The 24,642-nt window shown below is 38.9% G+C and overlaps 1 protein-coding gene across 9 annotated transcripts in view; it reads left to right on the top strand.

Annotated features, from left to right (window-relative positions):
* Positions 1-24,642, top strand: part of HDAC9 (histone deacetylase 9) — a 479,210-nt gene that overhangs the window by 437,883 nt on the left and 16,685 nt on the right. For all 9 annotated transcript variants that reach the window (XM_014937804.1, XM_014937802.1, XM_014937807.1 and 6 more), the window contains 2 exons: positions 10,423-10,556; positions 19,994-20,078. In XM_014937804.1, the coding sequence (XP_014793290.1) occupies positions 10,423-10,556; positions 19,994-20,078 (219 nt within the window). The remainder of the gene's footprint in view (positions 1-10,422; positions 10,557-19,993; positions 20,079-24,642) is intronic.

The raw sequence follows: 24,642 nt of genomic DNA, 5'->3' as shown, positions 1-24,642 counted from the left end.
TATTAATAAAGGACATTTCTTTAGTGCTGAAATCTATACAAATCAGACTAAGACCTGGATGTTGCCTGTTTGAAGGGTGTGAAATCCAAAGTATCCAGCCAGTGGGGTTCATACAGGTGTGAGTGAGCAAGTGCGTGGTTGCAGGCAGAGGGGGTTGTAAAAAAACAAGGGTTTTTTTCATCCTAGCCTGTTTCAGTTGTCCAAGAAATAGGCAGGAATATTCCTTGTGACCTCTTCAGACTAGGATGGGATTACTTCTTCTTGTACATGCTGTACTGGGTCTTTCTGACTCCTCACTGTGTCTGCAAATGCTCAAGAGAAATTTATTTCTATATGACTATTATCTGTTCTATGAGACAACTGTATAGTGCGTGCAATTAAAAATTTGGATCGGAGACAAGTCTGAATTTCTAGCTGTGGCTTTTCACAGCCAGAAGCAATGCATGAGTGATCTGCTGGTTGATGTTATGAATTGTACAACTGGAGAAATAAAAACATTTCTATTTCATCTGAAATTAAGATTCAAGAAGAAAGAAATCTAGGGCCATTTTTTGTACCAACCACTTTTTTAAAAAGAACTCATGATGATTAAACTTGCTTTTCATTATAAAAAAGAGGATCTTTCTCTTGTGTAATTAATATATATTAAATAATTAATTAATAGTGTCCAGCTGTATTATTTAGATAAAAAAAGTGGGAAGATGCTAGAATTTTGGTCCACAGTTATTTATTTTATGAAATCAAACCAGCACTTTGACCAAAACTGAGAATGACTAAAAAGTGCATCCTTATCTGCTGGAATGACCACTGTATCATCTGATGAGTGGAGCTGTTCTGAATCTGATAGTTTTCCTTATTGAGTTTCTCTATTTATCTGTAGTGAGACAGTCAAACACCTTTGTTGTCAAAGGCTTCTAAGTGGCTTTGCCACTGAATTTAGATTATTTTTGCCCAAGCTTTCAGCTGCTGTGACTCTTCAGCTTTGTCAGAAGGAAGAAAAAATGCAATCCTGAGGTTGCAATTTGGTATATGTTGTTTGCTAAGGTTCTGGAGCCACTGGGGAGCTTTGAGCTCTGACAGCAGGTTATTTTACTTCTAGTTGTTAAAACTCTGGAGGGAGAAACAGTAGCTCTTCTGGTAGTAGATTTTCAGTCCCTCCATTTAAAAAAGCCAATATACTGTTTTCCGTCGAAGAAGAAATTGCTGATATTGCTCAAGAAACAGTATTTTAACACTGAATGAATGATTTTTGCCCTGTTATGAACTTCCCACTTTTAAGGAGAGTGACTAAGATGACTGCGGTAATGCAGCTGCAACAACATCTGGAGTCCTCAAATTACCTTGACACCAGTTAGCTGGATTTAGGTCTGAACGTAGCACAGAAATGTCATTGTTTGTCTTGGTGTTTTTATTCTTTGATGAAGACCAATTATTTTAGGTCTTCCTTCCAACTTCCCTTAACACCACTGTCCTGCTATGGTAACAGAAGGAGTGGTCATTCTCTTACCTATGGATCTTTCAGAATCAGGTCATTCCTGAGTGGCTCTGCTCTTCACTCTGAGGAAATCCAGAAAGTAGTTCTCTGTGACTGCTCAGCCACCTGAAGGCGTTTTTCACCCAGGCCTTTTTATGATGCACCTGCATGCTTATTTCACTCTTGCAAGTTTCTCTAAGAAAAGGTAGAAAACCACTCGGGGAAGAATTCCATGAGAGTTTCTGGAGCACCAGTTTTCAAGTGGTAATTAGTGGGTTGCTGCTTGGCTACAGAAGCTCACAGAAGGACACTTTCTGAGAACTGTGTCAGACGACTGGAAAGACAGGAATGAGATTTTCGATATTCTAAGAAAATATTTTATACTCATATGTGTTTCTGGGTGGAAGAATTTCTGGGGAAACAAAAAGGCCAGTCACATTTGAATTAACTTGGTCCACACCACAATTTGTATCATACATGAAGCCGTCTCATTCACCCAGCAGCTGAAATGGCCCTAACATCTACAAAAGGGAAAAAAAAAAAAAGGAACATCTTTACTCTCATTCTTTAAAAATTTTACATGTCTGTGATGAGGATGAGTCATATATTTCATTCTGGGGAACAGCCAATAAAACCATCTTCGACATCTTTCCACCTCCTGTGTATCAGAAGAAAGTGGCGTCAGCCCTGCCTTCACTTGAGGCCTGGGCAGTTCCTCCCCACCTTTTCTTGAGCTCCCAATAGGTCCAGGCTCTTGCAAATTCTGCTGTGTAATAGCATGAGTGACAAGGTTCTGACATGAATTCTCCATTTGTAAGAAAGCTGGATGGAGCTGACAGTGTCATTCAAATGGTGGCTACAGTTTCTTGTGCTCAGTGGGGTTTAACCTGCCATCTCAAGGCATCTCTGTGTCCTTTTAATAGTATGAAAAGGGACAAAGGGTCTGTTGTATGAGTTGAAATCACATCCTTAATTCTTACACGTTTTTGTAATAGAGCAGCATAATAGAAAGTTGCTCAATGTATTTCACTTGTAAATTGCAATTAATCAGAAGACTGTAAGGAGTCAGACCCCAAACCTAGTTTCAATACCATTTCCTTTAGTGAGTTCTACACATTACCTTTTCAATAAGTGGTGACAGGCAGTGCATTTCTGGGTGATTATAGCATATGTCAGGTGGGGTTAACGGGCACAAGGCCAGAGGGAAAGTGAGTAACTACTCGAGATGTACAGTAATCCCTTAGAAATGCACTGCCTTATTCCCTCCTGAAATTATAAAATGATGTTTATTAAACAACGTGATCCAAATCCTGAGGAGTGGTAGACCTCTGATACTAATACTGAGTTCACCAGGGGACTCGATACCAAATTGCTCAGGAAATAGAGTATTTACCTCAAGTCTATCCACCTACAACAACCCATCCCTGATATGCTTATTCTATCTATGTCCCTAGTCTTGCAGTGATGAATGATCCACATCTGGAGACCAGGTCTTTAGATAATGGTATATGCTGATTAACACTGGCTAAGGAACTAGCCCTTAATTTAATGCGATATGTTGATGTGGCAGGGTCAATAAATGACTGCAAATAAAGTGAGAGCCTTAATTTGTAGACTGGGAAACTGTGTATGTTGGAAAGATCGTTTAGTTCATGCTGCTTTTCTTGGCAGAATTTTGTAGATCATCTTCAGAAAATGGCAGTCAGTTCTCAGCTTCTGAGTGATGGGCTTTAAATCAGATCCTTTGTGTCAGTCTCTAGGGTCAATTCAAAATTAACTGACTTGGCTTTTCATCAGTTAAAAAAAGAAATAAGGCTAGATCTTCCCATCAGATTGTTTTCAGTCATAACTCAGTGCCCACATTTTAGCTAGACTCATTTATAACAGCAGAAACTTTGCCCCACATATTTTAAAAATGTGTCAAGTTGATTTTATAGGCAGTAGCATTATAATAAACTTCTCCAAACTTAATCAAGCTTACTGATTTATTTGGATAGTCAATAGTAGTATCTGATTTTCATTCCAGCGTGGATTAGAAATAAATTCCTCATACTTGGAATTATTTTTTTTTATCAGATGTCTTGTTTTCTAGCCAACCCCTTACTGAGTCTGGACTCAGATATAATCATCTGTAATTTGTAACATCAGATGCATATATTGTATATCAGTTTAAATCAGGCAACTTGATCAGATTTGGAAGAAGTTGTCATGATAACAGTACTACTACTTGCACTATCAGCTTGGCAAAGTTCACAATGCGTGGGACAGATTTTCAGTAGATAATTATCAGTCTGATTAGTCTATTCACGTTGAATCCCTTTAGAGGGATTTTTAATGTCCAGGGGAAAAAAAGGGAAAAAAATAATAATAAAAAAGAAACCGGCACCACCTACATGAAGTAACAACTTTTTTCAGAGAGATCTGAATCTGAGTTTCTGAAAGGCCACCTTGCTGTTTGCAGTTCTACGTTTCCCCTCTTGTCTTCTGCTTTCTGATGCATCTAAACGTTCCTGAAAAAAAGGTCGAAGAACTCTGTGAGATGGATAATCTTGCTTCCTGTGCAGCTTTACTTAATAAAAGAGTTACTAAATAGGAATAAAATTTTTAAAATGGAGAAGAATGGGAGGACAGTGGAGAAATTAGTACTTGGACCAGGTGTGGGATGGGGTAAAGATGAAGAGCATGTAAGGAAACTGAGAAGAAAGGAAGGCACAGAGCAAATAGCTAGTAAGAACAGGGCTAAAAACATCCAGCCAGTTTTGGGAATATCCCAAGGTTCCTGCTTTGACTCTGGCAGCTGAAATCTGTGGTTGGATATTTTCCCTGGGAATCCACATGACAGCATTGTAACACCTTTAAACCAATCATCATTATTTTGTACAATTATGACCTTTCCTGGAGGATGCAGAATCCTTACTGCTTGATAATACAGGGTACAAAATAAATCTCTTCCTTTGTTTTCATATAATGGAACAGGAAGAAGAGTTTGGGGGAATCTTCTTCCTCCCTGTGCTTTCTCTGATGAACTTTTTGTCAGGTGGTCAGTGCTGATATTGTGTCATGGATGTGTACAAGTTCCTCCTTCTCAGAAGACTTCCCAAAAGGATGATATGACCCTCTCGGGTACATACGTATCTCAAGAGAGATGAAGATACAATGCTACTGAGCACTGTCATGGTGGCCTTTTCCTGTAGTGAGACAGGTCTGCATTCTTCAGCTTTATAAGAGGTATCCTGTGTATTCTTGAGTATGTACTTAATAGAGATTTAGTAAGTTATGTTTGGTGTAGCAGCTAAAGAGCAGTTAATTATGAAAAACATATTACTGTAGAACTAACAGGCATGTAATAAAAACATCTATTACATAAATTGTTAATCCATAAAAAATGTGTTCCTAAGACCATTGGTATTTATTTAACGTACAATTACTGTCTAATTTAATCTAAATGAAATGCCTGCTCAAGACATGTAATTTGAAGTGTTATTGAGCTTCCTTCTCCAGTATTAGAAGCAAGAAATCAGCAGCTAACGCCTGGAGGCCACATCTCTACCATTTAAATTCAGGTACCTCAACACTAACATTCATAATTTTAGCCATTTGGAAAATGTTTTTCGTAAGAATGTATTTGGCATTAAAATCTCCCTTTCCCCCTCACTCAGGGCCATATCCTGCTAAGTGAGTCAAACCTCTCACTTAGTCCAAATGAGGTTTTGATTGAATAAGAGGTCCTGAATTAAGACCTAAGAAGAAAATGTGTTTTCTTATCATAGAACACAAGCTTTGCAAAATGCTCTAGCTCCTGCCAGTGCTGGAAGGGTAAATTATCATTTGACTTCTGTATGGACATATTTATTTAGGACACGTAGCCTGATGACTCAGGAAGTTATGTAAAAACTGACCCAGTTAATTTTAGATGCTATTGTTGGAAGAATATCAATGAAAATTAATCAAATAGTCACGAAGGAACCACAGGGAAGGAACACAGAACACTGGTGGGTAGACTTTTGGCAGTAATCATCGCAACAGTTTTAATGAGAGGAAAACACATTCTCAAGTAAATTAGAGAGTAATGACATGATTAAATGGTAAATAATAGTTAAATACATGCTTGGAGGTCCAGGACAGAGACTGTGGAGTTTTTGTGTTTTGCATGTATTCCTCTCCAGGCTGCTCTGAGTAGCCAGAGGAGCTCACCAGAACTCTGCCTGCAATTTAGGGTCAGATTGTAGCTTTTAAGGTGTTGAAGCTGAAAGAGCTGCTGAGGCTGAAAAAGCCGAGACTTTCTCCGTAACTCCAAAGCTTCGCCAACTTTTCGTCTGTCGATGTGTCTTTGTTCCTGCACCAGCCACCTCCCCTGAGCGAGGGCCAGCACCACGGCTCTGCTCTCCTCAGCCTGCTGTCACCCAAAAAAATGACCGTGCAGCAGACATCTGCTCTCCTTATGCACACTGGTGGAGAGGAAAGGGGTCTGTCTTCTGCTGAGGCAGGTTTAGTTCCCCACTAACTGGGCGTTTGCACATTTGCTGGCAAGAAAATTGAGTTGTATACATGACTGTTTATGCAAACAAGGAGTGCCGTGGTGCTGGCTGGGAGTGTACCCCGTCCATATGGTTCCTTTCTCTGTCTGCTGAGGAAAGGATGTGAAAAGAATAACATTAACAACTTGTCTTCATTCTCAGATGTTTCTTTCTCAAAATGGGAGGCTGTACATACAAACTCTGACTTAGCTTTACTTCATCTAGCTGCAATATAGAATCATAGAACCATAGAATCATAGAACGGTTTGGGTTGGAAGGGACCTTAAAGATCATCTAGTTCTACCCCCCTGCCATGGCCAGGGACACCTGCCACCAGACCAGGTGGCTCCAAGCCCCATCCAGCCTGGCCTTGAACCCCTCAGGTTCAAGGGATGGGATGCCACAGGGATGGGGCAGCCACAACTTCTCTGGGCAACCTGTTCCAGTGCCTCACGACCCTCACAAGAAATAATTTCTTTCTATTATCTAATCTAATATGCAACACAGTTGTGTGATGAGTCCAGTGGAGGGGAACTGGCCTGGTTAAGAGGTGTTTCACCTGCTCTCTGTTTGCTACTTTTCATTTCAAGCTGTCAGACTAACGGTACCTCAAAAATACAAATAGAAGTCTGAAATAACTCTGGGTTCTCTTTTTATAGGGTTTAACATTTTATTGGTTTTCAGTAAGTCCAGGTAGAATTGCTCCAGAAGGTTGTTCCAGCAGCTTTGGTCAAATGAGGCAGAAGCTCCACCTATGTCATTCCTTGCTCTTTGGCAGAAGTAAAGGGAGCATCATCTGTAAAGGGGCTCATCTGTTACAAAGGAAAAAAAACAACGAGGGCTCTTAGTGTTACAGTGGGAGATCAGTCCACTAAAAGCTGAATTACTTGCTTAGATGGTAATTCAAATGATCAGCACACTGTGTTCTCCAATAACAGCCTGGCAGCTTGCTCATTAGTATAATACAGTATTAATTTTCTCTCTTTCTGCCTTCCCACAATAAAATGTTTTCTTATGTAAGGCTGAACATCTCCTTCACTAATAGCACTGGAGTAGGGAAAAGGATATAATTAAAAAGTGTTCTGGTTTTGTTTCAAGAGTTTATATTTTCACTTCGAAGGCCAGCAGATAACAGCTCATATACTGTGCATTTCTCCAATACATACCATGGTTTATAATGGTTTCCATTTTCATCTGGGTTTTTTGCTTCGATATACAATTGTGCACTCACAAGTTTTTTTGTTAGGAAAATGTAAACCAATTGGTGAGTAGGATTTTCAGAACTACTTAGTAGTGTTTTAATGTTGTTTCTTATGTAAAGTGAAGGTTTACCATTGCATTTACTAGGATCACAGCAAATGAGTATTAAGTGCTCTTGCAAATTCTAACCTGGATGTCTAAATATTGGATCTATGAAGGAAACAGGTAATTTTAACATTTAGATTACAGAAATTATGAAAATAATAGTTGGCAGAGAACCATGCTCATGATTTCCTGGCATGCTGCATGGGCCTAATTTTAAAAATTTTGCCACTTATCTGAATCTACTGATTCATTGAGCACATCTACAAGATTTGAGAAATATCCTATATGTATAGTCTTTTCTCACTTACTGACTGAAATGAATTTTTAAATACTATTTCTTTTTATTATTATTAATTTGTGTCATTTTTACTCATGTTTATGAACACAAATAATTGTAGATAGTGCCAGGGCCCTTTCCAGCCCTGCTTAACTGATGCCTCGCAGGCGCTCAGACGTTCAGACTCTAAGTGGCCTGAAGGCACCTGCAGCCTCAAAGAAGCAGTGCCCGTTTAAGGCTGGACTGAAAGTCAAGCTCTGATGTTTTAACATGATGTTCCATTTTATAACTGAACTTTTTCTGTTTTTATAAAATGCCACTAATCTGTAACTGTTATGCACCACTGCAAAAGCATGCAGTTTTAGAGTATGGCAAATCCAAACCAAAACCCATCTTTTAAGTCCAATATCACAGCTGGCACCTCTTTCAGCAGGCAACAGTGGGAGAGCCAAGAACTGCTGCTGATTTCTAGAAATTCACGTGAGTTGGAAGACCCAAGATTCAAAATGCTTGTCTGACTCCTCACCTTAGAGTTGGTCAGTGGTGTGTCAAATATGTGCTTGATCTCCTTATATCAGGGGAGATGGCTGATTCTTTTCATGGTGCTTGTTACTATTTTCCTCTTGTTTTTCTTAATTATTTGGCATGAACTACAGTCCATCTTAAAACCATTACTTGACTGGGATTCCTTTCTTTCCATTTTGTTACTCCTGCACTCCAGGGGATTTCCTTGAGGAAGCTAATAGCTTTCCTAGGTTGCTGCAGTGACACGGGATCCAAGTTTCTTTGTTAAGAATTTCCATAACTCATTCGGTCACCGGTGATGTTGATACTGTTGGTTAAAGTTATTTCCTCCTTTTCTTGCAAGTCACCTTTACTTTCTCGGGGTAGTTATGCTGAAGAAAAGCCCCCATCATGTTGATTTGGTTTGGCAACACTTAATCTTGTTACTATGATCTCTGTTGGGAAAGATGCTTTCTGTAGGGCTCATTGCAGGGATCCAGACTCAGACAGGGATGGTTATTATAACACAGATATTAGGAAAATCATTAGGAAACCAAGCAGACAAACTAACATTGTAACAATGTCTATGAGTTATATTATGTATGGTTGCCTAAAAGAAGAAAAAAGGCATTGAGAGAGTCTTTACATTTATGGCCACACATACCTCAGAAAATTACGATGTGGCTGTAGCAACATTTGTGGTCATACAAAATTTTCAAAATGTGCAGGGCAAACATGGTAGAGCTTTCCCTTCTTCACAGAAGCTGTATAACATGAAGGATAATGGGGTCTTAAAAGTGCTGTTGGATTTCTCACAGACCAGAAGGGTAAGTTGTAGATTTTGTGGATGTGAGGAGTCTGCGCCTGTTCATTCTTCTTCATTTCCTTTAAATTCTGGATGTGCGACTCACTTTACGCTGCTGGCACTCTCTTATGAATCCAAAGATCACATGTGTAACATGCAGACAGAAATAAATCCTGTAGGTAAAAGAAAGTAGAAATTGGCTAAAGATCAAAGGTTATCCTCATTCCACTCCTTCCTTCACTTTTATTATCCTGTCTAAATTTGGTCTTTTGTAGAGACTGTTGGGTGGTGGGTGTTTTTTCTTTTTTCATGAGGAGAGGTTGAGCTTATATGAGAGTTTAAGATTTTATTTGTTTTTCAACCCTGTATGTAATTTGAGCCACAGTGTAGTTACTTTGCTAGAATCAAACCTGCAGTTCTTAGAGGGTAAAGAAGATTGTGGAGTGGCTTAAGGAAACAGTATTTCACCTCAAGAGTTACGTGATCATCTGCAGACTAAATGGCAAATAGATTTTTCTTTTTCTCTTTTTCTTTTTCTTTTTCTTTTTCTTTTTCTTTTTCCACTGGAATGAGTAGTGATCATCAGTAGACCAACTAGAATAGACCCGGTAAAAAAGTTAAGAACACAATGTGAAAGGTATTTAACTCAATAGTTTCAAAGCTTTAATTATCATTACTCATTTAAAGGAGATTAATAAAAAACAATAGCTGTCCTATTATTTGAAACTACCACAAAACTTCCTTCCAAATTAACATTTTTTCATGAAATTCTTCTTGTTGCTAAAAATGAAATAAATTAATTTTACTTGAATCATAGATGAAAACTTTGTGGTAGTGTTTACGTAGCTATAGATCATCACATAAAATGAAGTACTATCATTTTTGGCTGTGGTGTAGAATTGCTTAGAACATGGTTGATCAGGAGTGAGCCATACGAAGTTACAACTTACACCAAAACCTCGAATCAAAACACGTGATCCAGTTGTTAGTGCTGCCTCCAAAAACACTTCAAAGTAGAGCTAAGAGGTAACATATGTTTACAATATTTTTCACTCCATGGTTGTATAATATACTCAAGCCCCAAATACAATGGAAGAAGCAACTTGTTAACAGAAATTTAATTTGAAAAATTGAATTACTTTTAATTATAATATAATAGTTTAACTACAAAATAATATTTGTCACAATGATGCCATAAGTAACCAGGGTTACTTACTGTTGTGCAAGTGAGAAGAGAATCTGGGGTGATAATGGTTAATGAGGACAAGAAGAGAATCAACCTCTCGTTTCAACTCATCTCCAGCTATTAGGGATCAGCATGAGGGACATTATCTCACATCTGCCTCATACAAAATTCCATATACCTAACTCCAAAGCATCTGGTGTGGGCCATAGTCAGAAACAGGATACTGGACTAAATATATCCCATGCTCCCTGTGCAATATCCGTGAGCTTTCTACATTCTCATGCAGCAGATGTGAAATATGCCAGTAATATCTGTTCTACTTTAATTGTTTGCACTACTGTATTTGAATACCAGGTTTTGGTCACCTAACCAAGCAATTGCTGAAGCTAGCGGATGGCCGTGTTGTGCTGGCACTGGAGGGAGGACATGACCTTACTGCCATCTGTGATGCATCTGAAGCCTGTATAAACGCCCTTTTAGGAAATGAGGTAAAACGTAAATCATAGTAGGTGGAGAGAATGATCCAAGTTTGCTGAAACTACTATCTTTGATTTTCTTTTAGTAACAATAGCATCAGTCCGCTTTTTTATTTGGTATAACACCCATGCAATTTGAACACGTCTTAGAAATGAGCAGACCTCAGATGAGCTGATTTGGATAAATATGTCTAAATTAAGTGATTATATAAATCCTTTAGTGTTTGCCTAAATTATTTTCAGTTCTGAGTAAGATTTAATACCTCAAAATTGCTTTTGGTGATGTGCTGAATACCAGACTTGACATCATTGATAGTCATTGGTGTGCATATGATCTATCAGGATCAGACCTTCCAGCCAACTATCATTAGAAAAAAAATGGCTTTTGCAAGGTATCTGGTGATCTTAGGAACTAGATATTGCAGACACATTTTTTGCAGTATTTTGATACTTAAACTGACTTGTAAAAGAACATATTTCAGAGGTTTTTGAAATTTAAGAACATTAATAAAATGTGTCCAAGACTTCAAAAATGTTGGGGTTTTTTTAAGTTATAAATGATGATTCAGGTTGATCTGTATGTAATTTAAATGGACTGTCCAAGATTTATCAAACACTGTATATATTATTTAAGAACTTTTGAGAGTGAACTATCAGACTAAGTAAATACATGTTATTTATGTACAGAAACACAAAATAAGCATTCATATTAATGAAAATTTGTTTTGCTCTCCACTAGAAAATATCTTTTCTCCTACAAATAAGGTGAGAAGGAAAATAAACTTGCTGAAGGTGCAGCCAAAATAATTTATGAAAGGACAAAAGCCTTTGCCATAAATTGTGAATTTTTCAAAATCCTGTTCTGAGGTGCACTGTGTTACTTTTTTTCATGTTACTTTATATCACCGGGGGAAGTGCTATGTAATCTACATAATGGCTATATAATCTCTCCAATCAAATGTATTAGAGCCAAATTGCAAGCTAGTCTGCCATTTCCCTTCCAATTCAAGACTTATATGAATATATGTGAAGTAATGCATCTTCTGATGGATATTGTATAGAGGATTTTCTAAACGTTCCTTTTAACTTCTGCTTTTTATCTTTATAACCCAACAAGAAAAATATTTTTATACTTATTATTTTTTATGTTATACATGCAATGGACAAAGTGAGAGTTTTTCAAACATATTGTCAAAAATGTAAAGTAGACATGTCCAAAAAAAAAAAAGCTTTAATTGGGATTTATCTACTATCACCTTTGACAAGTCCCATAAAGAGAGTTTTCCAGTGTGGTGACATGCACTATTGAAATAGATGCTCAGGTCAATGTTGGTCCTTTTTATTTAGGTGCTGAAATATGCATTACAAAACCTACCTTTAGTCATTTGACAATTTTAGTAAACACAGTGTTTTCCTGATCAGCTGCCATTGATATTCCCTGTCAACATCTTCCCCATGGTAGTATCTTATAGCATCGGTGGCTTTTCTTAACCCTTCTAAACCCACTCTCTGACATTTGCACTCTTTTAGGACTAATGCAAATGGTACAATGCTGATGATATGGTGTCTTCCTCTGTGTAGGTGCCAGTGTCCTTCTATCCAGTTATGACCATTTGGTGGTGCTACCCATTTATGAAAACTGCCCTGTTTTGTTTTAACACTATATCACATCCAACTACTATTTCTGCAGTCACTGACTAGCCATTATGCGAGAAATACCATTTGTGAGAAAAAGGATTGGGATAACTGTACTGGAATAGAGACTTTCTTCCATTTTATTTTAGAATAATTAGAGACTGGGGAATAAGGTAAATTCTAAGTCTATCTGTTTGCAAAATATAGCTAACTTCAGGAGAGGCAAGAATTTAATAACTGAGAATGAATACAAATGTAACCACACAGCCATTTTTAATTCACTTGTAAAAGAACATGATCATTAATAACTTGGAACATCTCATGCAAGAAGCATTATTCTCATGTGCTCTTACAGCGTTGTCTTCAGGGACATACATTAAATGGTCTGGTGAAGCAGAATTTCAAAGAGAAAATATGCTGTGGCCACTAAGAAGAGAAAAATACTCCAGAGAGAATGTTGTTACCAACACTTCCATAAGAAACCGTCGTTTGCTTAAACAAATAAGTAAAGGTGTTGCCGAGGAACAGACACTAATGAGGAAGTCTGATACCTAGTTAGCAGTTAGAAATCAGCACGTCTGTTGACATCTATAGATTTATGGCAGTCTACACCACATGACCCATAGCATATATATTGCTTGATTTTGGAATGATATTCATGAATTTGCTCAGCAAATGCAAAGCGTGTTCCTGCCAAGGACAGAAAAAAATGGGTTTTCTGCAAACAACCAATTATTGTAATTTGAGGATGCATTCTTCCTTGAATGCAATTCTTTACAGGTGATTAATAGGATAATTATAACTTATTATCTGCCCTTCACTTTTACAAATAATAGTATGTAGTGCAACCCTAGTTCAAAAACATTGGCAAGAGGAACTTCATTTTCTAAACACTACAGATGTAATTGAACTCAAATTAGAAAGGTTGGGAAAGGCCTTTGTAAGGTACTCTGCAGTTTGTCAGATGTATTTATTCATGTGTTGAGGATTAGAATTCATAAACATTTTGCAGGGCTTTTTGAAAACTTTTTCTTTTCTTCTGTTGTTTTTGGCCGGGACTTGTCAATACAGAAATTCACTGCTTCATATGTTCTATTACCAGCAGAATAACATTTTAAAAAAAGAGTGACTGTAAAACTAGCCACAGCTTCCATCTTTCCTGGAGAGCTGGTCTGACATACAGAGGTAACATCAAACTTACAAGTGAAAAATGCTTTCTTTTCTTATTTTGTCTCTGAACATCAAGAAGGAATAGATAGATTTTGCTCTTAATAGAGCAAACACCACTGTAGCACAATGGTGTGTTTAGCAAGATAACTTTTTACTTTTAACAAATGCAAGTGGAGCCACTAGGAAAAGAATACACTATCAAGTTAATCTTCTCTAAATAATTTGAGCATGGCACAGGAAATTCCTGCATACAGTTGTTGATTTTGAAGACTAACCAAAAAAGCTATTGAAATGGTCTCTTTTTCTTGGAAGAGCTCAGAATTTAAAAAAGCTATCAGCCCCATCTATGTGTGGTCAATACTTCTGAACTTCTCTGCAGAAGTACTTTTGAACAATAACTTCAAATTTTAGCAGAAACAATTGTTGGTGTTCTCTGATTGGAGGTACTTTTGTTCTTAATTGTTTGTTTCTAAGACCCAATTCCCTAAATAGAGGTGCCTAGTGCCTTTTTAGGTACCTTAGGGTATCCAAGACATTGGCCCAGGACTGGTAGATCCAACACAGAATTTAGAAGAGATCTACAACTTTTCTGAGTGGTAACTGGAGATCAGGAAAGACACCCCATAGCATCTGAAATGGCTCAATCTGGTATGGTTGTTTGAATTCCTCCTTAAATGATGAGAAAACTTAAAAGGAAATTACAGAGTTAAAGGTAAGGATAAATTTTATAAAGATAAAATTATTAGTTAGGAAGTTTACATATAAAATTATTTAAAAAAAATAAATCAAGATCTCAGGTTTTCTTGTCCTTGCTTCTGTGAAAAAGCAGAAAATTTCCATGTCACTTTGAGAAAAATCCATTTGACCATTTGCAGAGGTAATTAGGAGCACCGTAGGTTATCTCCTTGGAAGGAAATCTTCCTAAGAGGTGAGAATAGATTAAGCAGCTGGATTCCCTTGAAATCCAAAATCAAAACATGGAAATCCTTCTGGAAGGTAAAAAGACAGGATGAGTATCAGTTGCTTTAAAATATCCCTGAATTTTCTCAACACGATTTGAGAACTTGTCCATTAAAAGAGCATCTGTCAAAACAAAGGAAAATATGGACTCAGATAATTAGAAAAGAGACATTGCTTTTAAACCTATGCATTTCTTGTTCTTAAAATACAATTCTCTCATTCATCGTGATACTCTTTAAATGATTCTACAGTATTTCACAGACTGATTGTGGTTTCAAATCCTTATTTTTAAAGCATATCTAGATATATATTACTTCAATGAAGAAAATAATTAAATGTTAAGATTTCTTTCTGAAATGGTATTTCAAGAGCTGTCTGAAAATTGGTTAGAATATTGAGATTTTTCTCCAAAGTCTTTGCCATGGAGAAAGAAAATTCCACACTGTTTTGTCCATCTTAGCTTTGGGGCTTCAAAGACCTCTGCTATGCCTTTTGGCTCCAGGTGGTGATGAGTAAGGCTGCTCTACACACGCGAGGATAGGTTCTGGTTTCTTTCCTCCACATTACTTTTGAAGAGGCACTACCTGGATTTGAAAAGTCCTCAGGAATAAGCTTTCCTTGAGTTCAGCATCCTAAATCCTGCAGCTTATTTCCAACATAACTACTTTCAGTTGGGGATTCTCCTGCAGCCAGAGAGAATAACGAAGGATTCCTTCAGCACAAAATGCTTTTGGGTCAAAAACTAAGGATTTAGCTCTTCCTTCATTCTATCCCTTTTCAAGCAGACAGGTGGGATATTGCCATGGGACCTAGAAATCAGTCTAACACCATGGTCCCTCTGATCCGTCTACAGGTTTGGGCAGTGTCTCTTAGCTCTACGTGGTACAGCAGTTTGCCGTGATGTATAACAAGTGATAATTAGTTGCAGATGGGGTCATGCTCCTCTTTGCATGGAGGAAGCAGAGAAGTGCAGTCCACAGTGTGCTCTGCCCAGCGGGACTCTGCAACAAAGGCGCTCAGAGGATGCATGTCTGCTCTCATTGACTGCGGCGGCCAAGGCTGAATTTGGCCCTAAGTGCAAAAACATTTTTAAGTGACTAAATTTAACATCTTCTAGTAAATAATCCTCTGGCTTGAATTTCGGTCTGAAGCAGAATTTGACAAAACATTGTGATTGGTTGGCTCCCAAGCATGCTTGAAGACTTATGCTGGACAATTTTCTTGCAGAGTGTGAAGTATGTGCTTCTTTCTTGCAATCTGTTGAGCTGGCATTTAGGAGGGGAATGGTAATTTAAGTGGAAAGCTCGTACTCTGCAGCTTTCCTGCTGATGATGAAAAGTTGGCATTTTCTCCTTTGTGGAATTCAGTGTGAATCTGGGGCTGCTTGCCAGCAGGGCAGTGAGCTCTGCCAAGAGGGCCTGGACTGCATTAAAAAAAGGGGTTATTTGCCAGAACAGGTAAGCATTTCTCTCTCCAAAATGGAAATATTAATGGAAGTGAATACGGCCTGAGATCAGTTTTAAATTGCATGGTAAACTTGGTCACAGTCTCACATCCTCATTGTTAATCTGAGTTTTACACTAGAAAATAATTAACACTGAGGCTAAGCCACCTGTCAACTGCTGCTTGCATAAGCCCAGAGTTCAGAAATAGAGAATTAGGTGGGGTAGGAAAGCAACGTATGCGCCAGAGGTCAGCACGGTGACAGCAAAGTCACCAACGTGGGCACTGCTACTCAAGAAACGTTTTAGCCAAGGAAACAGAGAATATTATGATTCTGAAATCACATATTCCAAGACACCCCTTGTGCTTCAGGGACTGGTAGGTCTTAATGACCTGTTGTGACTTTGAACCTATTCTCAACTTAAAACTTTCCTGTTTACGTGCCGCATTGTAACAGCAGATCACAAAAATACCTGTCTTATGTGTAAACAGGTGTAGAAACTTTGAGAAGATTGCTAACAGGGGAACAGAGAGGACCTGGGAGATCTTTGAACTTAGTCTTCTGTAATCACAGGCAACCCTAAGAGCTGCAAACCCCAGTCTTTGTGCTGATGTGCTTCTTGCACAGTGTACCTGGGAAAGGGAGGTGGTTGCGCTTCCTCCTGCAACCCAGGCATCCCCGAGGAGCCTGCCTGCTTTCCCACCTTCTTCTGCTTCTGTCAGGACTCTCCAGGCTCCTTACCTAATGCTTGCAATCGCTTCACTTTTCAGTTACCTCTCACTGCACTCTGCGACAATCTTCTCTGAAGCTAGTCTTGGTGCTTTAAGACATGACAGTGCTAAGGACAATGTAAATATTGCTAGAATTCCTACATTTTCCAGCTCAGAACAGACTGCTGTAGTTTCAGATTCTGTCCACGTTCCCAAGGATTATTTCAGATCACCTTCTGGGCACATGAAATTTCCATCGTTAATTCCTTCTTCAAACATTTGTTGATATGCCTCTGGCAGACTTTGGCGGCCCAAGTGATTTTTGCCCATTTACATTGTTTTTCCTACTTTGAAAATGATTAGTGGACACAGTTTCTACTTTCATCTGCTACTTTGGGCACAAAAGCCCAATTCAGCTGTATAAAGGCTTTGAAAATGTGACCCTTTGTGTCTGGTCCAAACTGTCTCTCCAGTGGTTTGGTTATTTCTGCACTGACTTGAGCTGTTCTTCTCTGAAAGATTTCTATCCTGACAGCGTATTTCCAGTGCTCTTTTCAGCTTCCTTTCCATCAGCCTCCAGATTTAATAGACTTCAGGACCTGAATGCCAATAAGTGTAGGAGGGAAGGTGATGGTGCCATACATGCCAGGTGTAGAGTAATTTCTTTTGTTCACTGTTGGGTCCAATTGCTGATATTTTCCAGGGACACCCCTACGTCTATGCAGTTGTATCCAACCAGTGGACAGCTGCCAACAGAAACCATTCTTTTGAATGCAGACAGTCTCATTTCAAAGTCTATAGAAATAGCTGCCATAACCCATTGGCTTTATTTCTCCAGTGCTTCTGTAACAGTACTGCATTTGGGCTGAACAGGGGAGATGATGTAATGAACTTACTTCTGGAGCTGATAAGGTTTCCCTGATACAGAAGAGGACCCGAGTTCTGCCTGGCTATCTCTAAGGGTGAGGAGGCAGAGTAGCTCCAAAGCAGAAGCTGTGCTTGGGCTACAACAGGAACGTTTTGTAGAAAAAATTGTTAAGGAACTGATCAAACATCACATCACCTGCAGATCTGTTAGCAGAGCTAACAGATGGAGTAATGGTTGGGATAATTGTTGGGTGTTTGACACTTTTTCTTCTTTTCTTTAGTAATTCATCATCTTACCCTGATTTCTAAAAGCACATCTGCCATTTCTAAATATTCATCTGATATGTCTAATATCAGATTAATAAATACAGCCTACTCATTAAACAATTTATTTCTGTATTGAGAAATAAAGAGGTGCCATTGATATATGAGGAAAAATCAAGACAATTTTTTGGCTCCTGTAGAAATCCAGCTCTGTAGAAGCCAAGATATTCCCCTTTCAACAGGAAATCTCTTCTAGCTATCTCTACACCAGTTACTCCCAACTTAATAATTAGTAGAAGAGGTCTGCAGAAAGAATCTCAAGGTACTCAAAGGGCAAAGCAAGACCCAGCTACCGCATCTTGTAGTCTGGCAATTCCATATCTTGTACTGTTATTCCTACTGTTATAGCCTGGAGCTATAGTGTCCTACTCCAGGGGACTTGATTGGTCATCAAAGCCTTAGGAAATAGTAAATTGTCAGAACAGAACCTTCAGCTGCTGTTTGCTTCCCTTTCTGGGCTCTCGCACCCAGTACAACCAAACAGAACTTCAGGATTTTGTCCACTTCCTGGCCAAATGACAAATTGCTTTAAACAGAAAATAACAACTGATAAAAGCAAATGTCATTTCTCTACATGACCCAAGGTATAGATTATTAAGATTATTGTATCAGTTATTATTCTAAAAGCTGTAAAGCTTGATCTGTTGGTGGGTATTTTCATAAATAGGCAGTTTTCCCACAGGTACCTGCCATAGTTACCAAATAGAGTAACCTGTGAGGATAGCCATGATGCATTTTAGTTAGCAATAATCTTCTTTTGTAGTTTGGCCCCCTTGTAACCAAGTAGAGCTGGGACCCAGTCAGGTCCTACCAGCGCTTCCCTGCACACTTGCTCACTGCGCAGAATGGAGTGATTTATGCTATTTGAAAACAAAACATAGTGCTATTGTTTCTAGCCACAAGGAAATCTTCCAGCTGCAATCCCATATGGGATTCTAAGGAAATAATGACATGAACAGCCCTATTCATTTTAGTTACCAAGGCTCCAAAAGACTGGTGATACTTGCAATGTCTTTATCACTGACAGGCATTCACTGCTGATCATAATGGTAGGATCCCAGAAGTTCTGGGATTTGTAGCTGAGCTTGCTTAAAATAGCACCACTGGGGGAGTATCTACACTGCAGTTACTTCCCACTTCGTATACTGGGATCAAAGCTGATTTTATCTAGCTGGTGGGTAGCAATGCAGGGGTAGCAACCCAGAGGACAGTATACGATGGCTACTGAACGATTAACTTCACAGAGGAAGCTCCTTGGGTGGGCTTCACTTGACCTAGTTTAAAGCAGACCCAGGCATGCTTAAGAAAGGAGTTTTGTCTGCAGAGCAGATGTCTCCTGTCAATGGTGGTCAAACTTCCTTAGCTTTAGAGAAGAGAGATTGGTATTGATATCGTTCTCCCTTGCCTACCTTGACATTGTCACTACTCTTGGCTCCACAGGAAGCACATCTCCACGCCCAGCCTTGGCGGTCTATAGTGGGAAACAGAAAAACTGCCTGCTCTCTAAGCAGAGTTCAAAGAGACTTTCATTATTGCAGTAAAACAAGAGGCATTTAGCCCAAGAATTTTTTTACCATTTTTCTAGGAGAAAATATATGGAAGGTGGACAAAAAAAGCACTTTGGATGAATTTCAAAATACACTTTGTTTGGTAAATCTATCCATTGCAGGGCAAAAATAACTGTGTGGTAACTGAACGCTTCCTTCTGCTAATTTCCTATGATGCAACCCTACTCAAAGAATATAGAATTAAAACTGGCTCATTAAAATGTGGCTGACTATAAAAAACTGAGAGAACTGTTACTGCTGATCTGCATAATCATTTTTTATCTACTGCTTTATTTGAAATTAATGCAAAGCTAGTAAAAGCAGCTGTGTTTTATGGTTTTCCCCCATAAATCTTAAAATGTGTAAGATGGTTAGATGTAATAACACCAGAAAAATAAAGATAATAGAGTGCACACTTCAGTTCCAGTGTGGCTTCAGCAAGGTTATGTTTGGAGTGCCCAGCTGCGTATACAGACGCAGTGGAATTTGGTTTGTGAGGAACCTACAAAAATTACACAAATAACTAGCATTTTTTTAATGAATAATACACAGACATGCACCTGCTTCAGAGACTCCATAGATTAGTCTTGCAGCCAATAGAAAAGCCCCTTGGAATTCAATTACATGGCTGGAAAACAGAAAACAAAATCATGGCTATACTTTTAGAACTGATACCAGCAAAACATTAACCAGTTCTTGGGCTGAGCTTTTCCTGAGGATTAGATTGTTTCAGTTTGTTTTACTTCCCTGTGGCTTATTGAAAATTTATATTATTCTATTCTATTCTTGCAGCTGGAGCCTCTCCCAGAAGATATTGTGCACCAAATCCCCAATATGAATGCAATAGCTTCTTTAAAAAAGACCACTGAAATTCAAAGTATGTTTCCAAGTTTGGGTTGGTGGGTTTGGGGTATTTTTTATTTTTAATTAAATGACATCTATGATTAATGTAGATGTTAGACTGTTGTTTCGGAGAGAAAAGCAGGCAAATGTTTTATGTATAAACCAACATGCTGTGTCTACTATTATATATATACTTGTTTTTATTTTTGTTTCTTTGACATCCCCTTGTTTCTGCTATGTATTTAGCCCAGAAAAACTAATTCAATGAAATTTTGTTTCTTTGACATCCCTTTGTTTCTGCTACGTATTTAGCCCAGAAAAACTAATTCATTGAAATTATTTAGAACTTTCTGCTACCTGAATATTCTCAAATCTTTCCATTCCAGAGCAGCTTGGTCAGTGAGGGACAGGAACAGACAGGTAAATTAGAGCTCTGACAAACAGATTCTGTTTATGCAGCCCTTTACCAGTTACTTGCTTTAAGATGTATCGGAGCTTGAGATAAAGTTAAAACGCTCAAAATGGGCACTATTCCCTGGAAAAATGCTAACAGATAGATGGTTTCTGGTACAGAAGGTACTTGATTGCTCCACTTCTGTGCCCTGAACCCAACCCTTTACTATCCAGATGCTTTAGGACATTCCCTCTGGTCTCACTGAAAAATTTTGTCTTAGCCATCAGTTGCCTTAATCCAATTGAGCAGATTTCCCGTAAATTCTCTAATCTTCTGCTTTCTGCCATTTTACAGAGACAGTGGGAGCTTCCTGACTTCTACTGTTTGCTGGCTCCTTAACAATAACAAATGGATAACAAATGTTTTCCTTCATGTTAGATGAATCACAAATAATTCATTCATCTGTATAAAATAAATGCAGTACTTAAAAGGGACACTGCATTGATTATGCAGTAATTATCAATCTGATTTTAGTTGTAAAATGACAATTAAAATTCATTGTAGGTATATATTTCATCCTTTGTATCCAGGAGTCACCTGGATATGCAAATGCTCCATGTAAATCAGCTGTATATGATAAATTCTAGGAAGCCATTTTTGCTGAGTGGTTTCATCTATGGTAGCTCATTAGTTAGCATCTTCCTTAAAATTCCCCGTTATTGATCTGGAAGGAATCAGCAGGCTATGGAAATTAATGTACTAAGCAAGATAGAGCAGATTTGCAAATGATAATAAGGACAGAAAGCTGCACAGACATGAGAAGAAGTATGCAGTTCTGTTTGAAATTAGACACATATTCAATGAATGTAGATCTGGAAGAGAAAAAGAGTGATATGGGAAAAAAATAGTTAATACTGGCTCCAGAAAGGGATCACGTCTTACTAAAAACACACACAATTGATGGCAGTTCAGAAAGACGGATGGATTTAAGAACAAATATACAGTTTGTGTCTAAAAACATAGTTCAGAGCTCTGGGGAGTGGCTTAACTTTGCTTGTTCAGACCAAGCTTAGGTTTGAGAGAAGCTGGTGCAGTCACAGCAGCCCAGTGGGCTGTTCTTCTGAACCTAAGCTGGAGCACCCAGAGTCTGAAGTTCTTTATAGATAATATTTTGTCTTTTCTTGCAGCTATTACCTGAAAGGTTATGCCTATGTCAGTTTGTCTGGAGAGAGACCAAATATTAGAGAGGAACGAGCTTGGGTGACAGAAAGGAGAACTGTGGAACTTCAGTGCAGCTTTATGGAGGATGAATATTTAGATGGAATTAAGAGAAGCAGTTACATGTTGAATATTATAGGGAGTTATGCAGCCTGAAAAGCATTAGGCTGTGGGGCAGCACCTTGAGAGCTACTTAGAAAGCCTAATTTGCTTGGATAATTGACTGCCCTGAATCTGTATTTCTGTGATCCAACTTTGATAATGAGTATTAGCAATATTTTAGACCCCAAAAAAGTTCCTCCTCTGTATTTGCTGCATAAAATTGGAGATACAATACTTACTTAGACAATGAGAGGAAACAACTTTTTTCTAACTAGAATGGAATTTGTATAAATGTTTTGTTTGTGACAGTGATCCAAAGCTCCTTTGGAAATGTAATACATTTGGAAATAGTAGTTCCCACACCCATGTAATATGCTATTTCTAAACAATCTTGTTCACTAGATTGAATACCACCCCCAAACTGTTTTTTTTCAAGCAAGCCATGGTACAGCATGTCCAAATCTATCTGTGAAAGGCAATTACAAATGCCTGTAACAGTGACAGAAACATTCATTTTTATTATTTCCTGGTAATAATCAGTGCTCCCACAAATCTTTGAGGGAGACTTAAGCACATTTTCATGCTGAAAGCCAAAGCATACCTAGAAGACTGATTTGGTTTCATTGTTTGTTCTTGCAAGCCGTGATTGCTCTTCAAGTTTTGTATGAATGAAACCAGCAGTATGCTTCATTCTTTCCCCTGAGCTCCACCAAGTTCTTCTCAATGAATGTAACAGGACCGGTAGAATTTCACATTCCAGTATAGCGCAGTGGAAATGGCATTTTCAGAGATGTGAGCAGTTTGAGGCAGATGCTTTTTGGGCTCATTTAATTGTCAATCCACAGCATACCTAAAGCTTCTAACAAAACTCCTTTGCAGCTGCGTGCTGTGATTGCCTCTCCATTCCACAAGACTTTGCCTGCAAATCTTTTGCTTGAGCACACACACACGCCCTGTATGTTTTGTGCACAACATATAAATGTTGTTCTTTATAAAAAGACGCCTGCAAAGCTGTTCTGCTTACCACAGGTGTTTGTAAGGTACAGCTTTCTGATTTTAAAGAAAAAACTACTGTTGCTTTTTCACAAGTGTCAGAAAGCCCTCCTTGCATGAGGTACCTGCTGCTACCTGGATGCTGCTCCTAATTGGAACTGCTTTAAAATTTCCTCCCACAAACCACAACCGCCCTGCCAGGTACTCACTCCCCTTCTCCTAGACCCTCCACTGCAGCAAAGGTGCTGCCACCTGCCTCCTGGCCAGACTCTGCTCTCCCTTTTTACCACTGAAGCCCTTCTCCTGACACAATTCTCAGTGCAGGGGAAACAAGGAAAATCACGGACCGCTTGGGAGCGAAGGGCAGTTACATGGGCACAGAGAGCCCACCAGTATGCTTGAATTGGCCCTGGGTTTTAGTGTTACAAGAAAGTCAGGATTCAGGGGGCAGCTGGTGTGTGTGAATGTGTGTGTGTGAATGAACACACTGCGATGTAGCAATCCTCATGGATGCTGTTTTATTGTTGCTGCAGGAGAGCAACACAGTGGTAGCTGGTTACTAATATTTTATTTTATGAATAAGAGCCCTTGAAAACTCCAGCAGTGAACATGGGTTCATTTCTTTTATAGGCAAGAGGGGGTATTATTCCCATGCCAACAGATTTGATTTTCTTGCACATCTGTTTCTGCAACAAAAACCCCACCCACTCTGCGAACATTTAGCTCATAAATTATAGGGTTTGAATTGGGTGTATATTGCAAAGACTGACTTTTGCACATATGATCTGTGAGAACATTGTGGAATGCTCATATAACATTTTTGTTTGTTTTTAGTGTGTTTTTTAATGAATAGAGAATATGGTCTCTGAGCACAGTAATAATAGAGAATATTTTTGTCTTGTTTTTATAAAATTTGCCAGGCTCCAATCATTGAGCCTACTGTTATGTACATAACTTTTTAGCTGTGTCTTTCATGCTTTTGGAGCAAAGCCAACCTCCTAACACTTAATCTCAACTTTGTAGGATACTTAATACACTTTACATTTTATCCCCAGAAGGTCCCCGTTATTTAAAGATCCTGCTAACTACTCAAACGTGCACACTATTAGAGTTCAAAGGAACACACTGGCCATGCTCGCTGGTTGTTCTTGCAGATTGACTCGGCCTTTCATCTCACAATGATGTTTTTTGAATAAAGACGTTTTCGGGCTTTATTGACAGCTGCTTTCTCACTGGAGGGAAAAGTTCATCTTTCGCAAAGCCTGAAACTGTGTTGAGAGCTGTGTTACCAAAGAGGGAGGTTTCAGCAGCCTTTGTGCAGCGCAAGGCAGCACCACCGCTGGCCTGGCCTCCCAGCTGTCAAAGCCTCCAGCTACCCCCCGGATAAGCACCTCCACTCAGCCCGCTGCCCAGCTGCCAAAATCCGCCTTTTAGCCCTCGGAAAAGTCCCCTACTTGATCCCTTCTCTTTCACAGCTGTTGAAACCCTCCGTCTAATTCCCAGATAAGTACCCTGACCCAACCTCTGCAGCAGCTGCTGGAAGCTTCTTGCTAAACGCTGAATAAGCCCCGGTCCAGAGCTCCCAGCCTTCCCAAAGCTCCTGCTTTCCAGGTGTCATCCACCTGGCAATTAGTGAGCGCTTGGTGGGTCACTGGAGTGTAAGAAGTACATATGTAAATTCTTACTTGTTCACCCGATTACCACTAATCAATCTCTGGTTCTTAATAACCCTGCAGTAGGGGACCATTTTATATGTTGATGATGAGTCACCTGCCATTATTGTTTGCGTTGCTTGAGAAGCTTCTTACTGTCTCTTCCTTTGCAGGCAGAAAGCTGAGAATACCCCTGCTTTCAATCCGCTGCTGTGTTTTTACACAGCAAACCAGAAAGC

The sequence above is a fragment of the Calidris pugnax genome, unplaced genomic scaffold, assembly GCF_001431845.1.
Source record: "Calidris pugnax isolate Ruff unplaced genomic scaffold, ASM143184v1 scaffold11, whole genome shotgun sequence".
Taxonomy (NCBI): Eukaryota; Metazoa; Chordata; class Aves; order Charadriiformes; family Scolopacidae; genus Calidris; species Calidris pugnax.
Note: the sequence above shows the minus strand (reverse complement) of the source record. Positions and strands in the feature narration are given on the sequence as shown.